Below are 4,523 nucleotides of genomic sequence, written 5' to 3'. Positions count from 1 at the left end.
AATTAGGGAAGTGCTATATAATGCGAGAGAAATCTCGCGAAATCATCCCGAAGGTGAAACTTATTTATTGGTGCCAAACAAAAAGAAACTTCCTTTTAAGCACTGAAACGGTTAGCAAAATAAGGAACTACACAAAATAAAGGGTCGTGAAATTCTGTAAATTGATTTTCGCTATAAACAGCATTCTCCATATAATTAAGCTCAACATAAATCCAAGATGACTCTTGAGGTTTATAAAGCAGTATGTTATATAAATTGAGATGTATAAGGTTTAAGCTTTTGATTTTTAACGTTGTACACCAAATAACCATATGGTATTAATGGTTTGCTTAGATGTCAGCATAATTGAAATGTTAGTAAATCATAATGATGCCATGCAATTCTAATTTTGCTTTCTTTTGCGTAAAATGACCTAATATAACTATTGTGGGACTCCTGTTCAAAAAACCTATTGTGGGACTGAATGAGTATTTGATACGCACTTGAAGTGAGTAAAACTACAAGACTACATTCAGTTGTTATACTACTACATATCGATTTTATTTTTTCCGATGAATAAAATAAACCCTTTTAAAAACTTCTTTATATTTGAATATAAATCTCTTTGCAAATTACTATATACGTTTATTATGGATTTTTGAAATATAACTTTTAATACAACAAGTTTATCCTGAGGAATTCCTTCAAAAAATAATACTAAACGGCAAAATAAGCGTTTTTTTTAGAGAAGCAAAATAAGCTTATAAAAAGAGACAAAAGAATAATTATTTATCAAGCGGTTTTTTTTTCTTAGAGAGATTTATTAAACGGTCTTCTTTGAAAAAAAAATAGATTTATTAAACGGTCTTAAAATTAATTATCGAGTAGGGTTACTTTTTCCTATATATATGTTCACAAAAAAATAGCGTAACTGCTGAGTACTCTCCTTCTGCAAAATAAGAGTATAATAAATACGATATTATACGGTAAAAAAAAAAAAATCAATTCGTGTACGTATTGAGTAGAACTAGTGCACTTAATATTCGTATGTACATGTTATACAGTGTATTTTTTTTTGAAGGAACATATTATACAGTAGATGTAAAATTGGATGTTTGTGTACTTATTTTTATGTACAAGAATGTTTGTGTACGAATTTATATCCCCCTATAATTTGGAGTTTTATTAAGAATAGTCTAAACTCAGCATCATATATCCACCTTCTATAAATAGTTGCAGATGTTTGTGTACTATCGCAAAAAAATGTTTGCATGTGATTTATAATATTATATTTTTCTTTTTTTATTTATAACAACAAATTTAGAGCGAATGGATGAGGCTTAGTCTTTTTGGTTACAAAAAGTTTAGGTGGGTTCGGCTCCGGTCACCACCAGGGTCAGGGCACGCCTCCGGGCCCAAAGGGCACTTATAGAGGTACTTATAGATCACCCACCAACACTGCCCTCACATCGGCAGAGGGAATCGAACACACAACCTTCTGCAAGGAAGTGGTCCGTTCCTTACCAACTGAGCCAACGTGTGTTGGTGGATGAGGCTTAGTCTAATACAATGATGAGTTTTAAGTTTAAAGAATAAAAAAATAAAATATGAAGTTATCTTTCTTTTTTCTTCTAGTGTCAGAAAAAATAAAATTCTTAATGGAATTAAAGATAAAATCATTTCAACATAAAATATATCATATAAATAAGGGTGTACCAGAAACTAATTTTTAAAATAGAGAAACCAAAATGCATTGATCAAAAACTAGAATTGAAATTACTTGATATTCCTAATATTTTTGTGACTAGAGTTATTTCTAAACTAAAATCTACTTATCTAAAAATTTCCCTTGGCCTCGTAGGTCTGTCCAAATTGCCAATTGGAAGGAGCAACCGAATAAAACGTTAAAGTTTTTCCATCACTTGTACTAACTTGAAATGACAAGGCTTGTCCTACCAAATTAGATCCAGGAGTCCAATTTTGTCCCCAATTGCGTGACATGGAAATCCAACCAGTCTTAGACCCTTTAATACTCACATGAGAAACATCACCAGCATTTGCAACATTGTACACCAAAGCTAGAAAGAAATAAGGGTTTCCTTTGATCTCAAATCTAACACCTCCACTTTTGATGCATGGAACACGTCGATATTTAACGGGGACGATACCTGCTTTGTAATAGGCAATAGAGGTGAACATTTTATAGCTTAAATCGAAGTGTTTTTGCGGGGGATTACACCAAATATCGGTGGTCTTCGAGTAATCTGGAGGACAAAAATTTGTTGCGGTTATCGTGATAGGGTGTGCACCCTTTATGCACCATTGAGGATCGTTGACACAAATTATTTGAAAACAAGCACCACAGGTAAGTCCATTATTGAATAGAGCTGTACTTAGTGCTGCGGTTGCAAGACCATATCCTTGTTTGAAGAGATCACCATAACCACAAGCCCCCTCTGCATAATTAAATACCATATATTATATAAAAACAATAAAATAATAATTGAATATTATTTTTTTTTATTTGTGTACGGACATAGGGATTTCATCATATCTACTTCAAATATTATGAAATATATATGCCATTTGATCTATCATTAAAAAACAATTTTTAAATATTGTATAAAAAACAATGAAATTATTGAATATGAATTTTTTTATACTGGTGTATCGGATATAGGTTTCATAAAAAAAATGTGACAATCATGTGCATTGCAAAGCTTGCATGCGATACATATTGATTTCATCATATCTACATCCAAATACATTATTAATTATATAAGTAATCTGATCTTCATTTAAAAACTAGATTTGTGATTGTATATTGTTATGGTAAGAGTCTAAATTAAATGTGTATGATATATCATTAAAAAATAACATGTAAAGGAAAAATGAAGATTAATTTTATAACTTACGCATGGTTTCACCACCAGCTGCGTCACCATAGAAGGTTGCATGAGCATCGTACCATTTTAAGTCAATGCTGCTAGTTGACATGACTTGTATGAGGAACATCATGAAAAAGACTAAAGGAACAAAAGAATGAGACATAGTCATGGTAGATGTAAAAAAACAACACAGAAAGAGATGGAATTGTAGGTTTGAGTGGTTGATGCATGATGAATGGTGGTATTTAAAACATGGTAATGTACCATTAAGGAAATTAGAAATAACATAAAGATGTTTTAAGTCAATTAAGTCAAAATATAACGTTATGAAACGCAAATAATTTTTGTTTTAAGGAAGGAAGAAAGAGACTAAGATCATTTGTCATACATAGTTCTTAAAAATCAATAACAAACTTCTTTAAAAATGCGGTTATACTAGAAAAATGAGCGGTTTTTCTTTTGTTTCACAAAAAATTTAGCAATTGAACATCTACTGCTATATTAATTTATTTTTTTAAAGATCAAAATGATATATATATATATATATATATATATATATATATATATATATATATATAAACAAACAACAGACTATCTTCCCAGCACAAGATGTACCAAAGAATAAAGTCTAAAAATATAGCAAACGTTCAACAGAGTGAAACACAAATTAGTCAATACCCGCACATAAAAAAGGGTTTTGGTACCAATTATAAAAGCTATAATGTGTTGGAACAAAATGTGTTTAACAATGAACCTTAAAGAGTTTTGATGATAACAAGGTATTAAAAATTGTAAATTGGACTAGCTAATATTTGTTCAAGTGTACAGGACCATAATTATAAAGTTACATCATCATTGATTCTGAATGAGCAAATAAAGAGCAAAAGAAAATGAAGCTTAGATGATTCTGAAGGCAAAGCGCTCCTGAAGTCAAGCTGCTCCTGAAAGAAATAGCGCTCCTGAAGTAAAGCTGCTCCTGAAGAACAGTGCTTCTGAAGACAAGAGGTCCAGAAGCCACATCATCAGAAGCTGCACCATCAGAAGCTGCAGAAGTTGCTTCATCAGAAGCTGCATCATCAGAAGCTGCATCATCAGAAGCTGCCTCATCAGAAGTCATTTCACCAGAAGCTGAATCTCAACTGGATTTGCAAAAGATTCAAGAATTGAAGAATTATCAATGCAAAAGCTGTCTATTGGATTCGAAAACACAAACAAAGGATTAGTGGAGTTTTGCAACGGTCATTTCAAAGGTGTTTGAAGGCTTGTGCTTGCAATTTGGACGAAAGCGTTGACATTGTACTTTGTACGAATTGTACAACCACGTTCTCCACTACTCTGTTTTGTGTCCACGCTACAAGGCAAGAAAACAGCTCCAGAATACGGTTACGCCTGCATAGATGTTCCTTTGGATAAGGAATGGATTTCAAATTTGTTCTTCATAGGACAACAACCAAATCAGGCAAAAGATCATTGGTGAAAGATCAAGCTTCAACAACGACTCTTTGGTGTGCTGGCAATTTCACAACGTCTCTTTCACACCTCTATATAAAGGAGTGAAGACCTAGAGATTTGGTAATGCAAGAACGCTGAACGAAAGACTCACAAGATTTTCACAAGTACCAAACCTCTGCTGAAATTGTTCTGCATTCACTTAGA

At 32.3% G+C, this 4,523-nt stretch overlaps 1 protein-coding gene across 1 annotated transcript; it reads right to left on the bottom strand.

Annotated features, from left to right (window-relative positions):
- Positions 1-1,705: 1,705 nt before the first annotated feature.
- Positions 1,706-3,036, bottom strand: LOC146904347 (expansin-A23-like). The gene is made up of 2 exons (XM_085731190.1): positions 2,895-3,036; positions 1,706-2,435 (listed from the first exon to the last, which is right to left on the bottom strand). The coding sequence occupies exons 1-2, from the start codon at positions 3,034-3,036 to the stop codon at positions 1,816-1,818; spliced, it is 762 nt and encodes a 253-aa protein (XP_085587316.1). The 3' UTR covers positions 1,706-1,815.
- Positions 3,037-4,523: the final 1,487 nt, after the last annotated feature.

Source organism: Medicago sativa, chromosome 7 (genome assembly GCF_051527215.1).
Source record: "Medicago sativa cultivar Bolivia chromosome 7, Bolivia_mono, whole genome shotgun sequence".
NCBI lineage: Eukaryota > Viridiplantae > Streptophyta > Magnoliopsida > Fabales > Fabaceae > Medicago > Medicago sativa.
This window is presented reverse-complemented; position numbering and strand designations above follow the sequence as displayed.

Bases quoted from the DNA above. Each gene is read 5' to 3' on its own strand.
- LOC146904347 (XM_085731190.1), bottom strand. From the start codon at position 3,036: ATGACTATGTCTCATTCTTTTGTTCCTTTAGTCTTTTTCATGATGTTC. The intron at 2,436-2,894 runs GTAAGTTATAAA...TTAATTATGCAG, and splicing joins AGCTGGTGGTGAAACCATGC to AGGGGGCTTGTGGTTATGGT.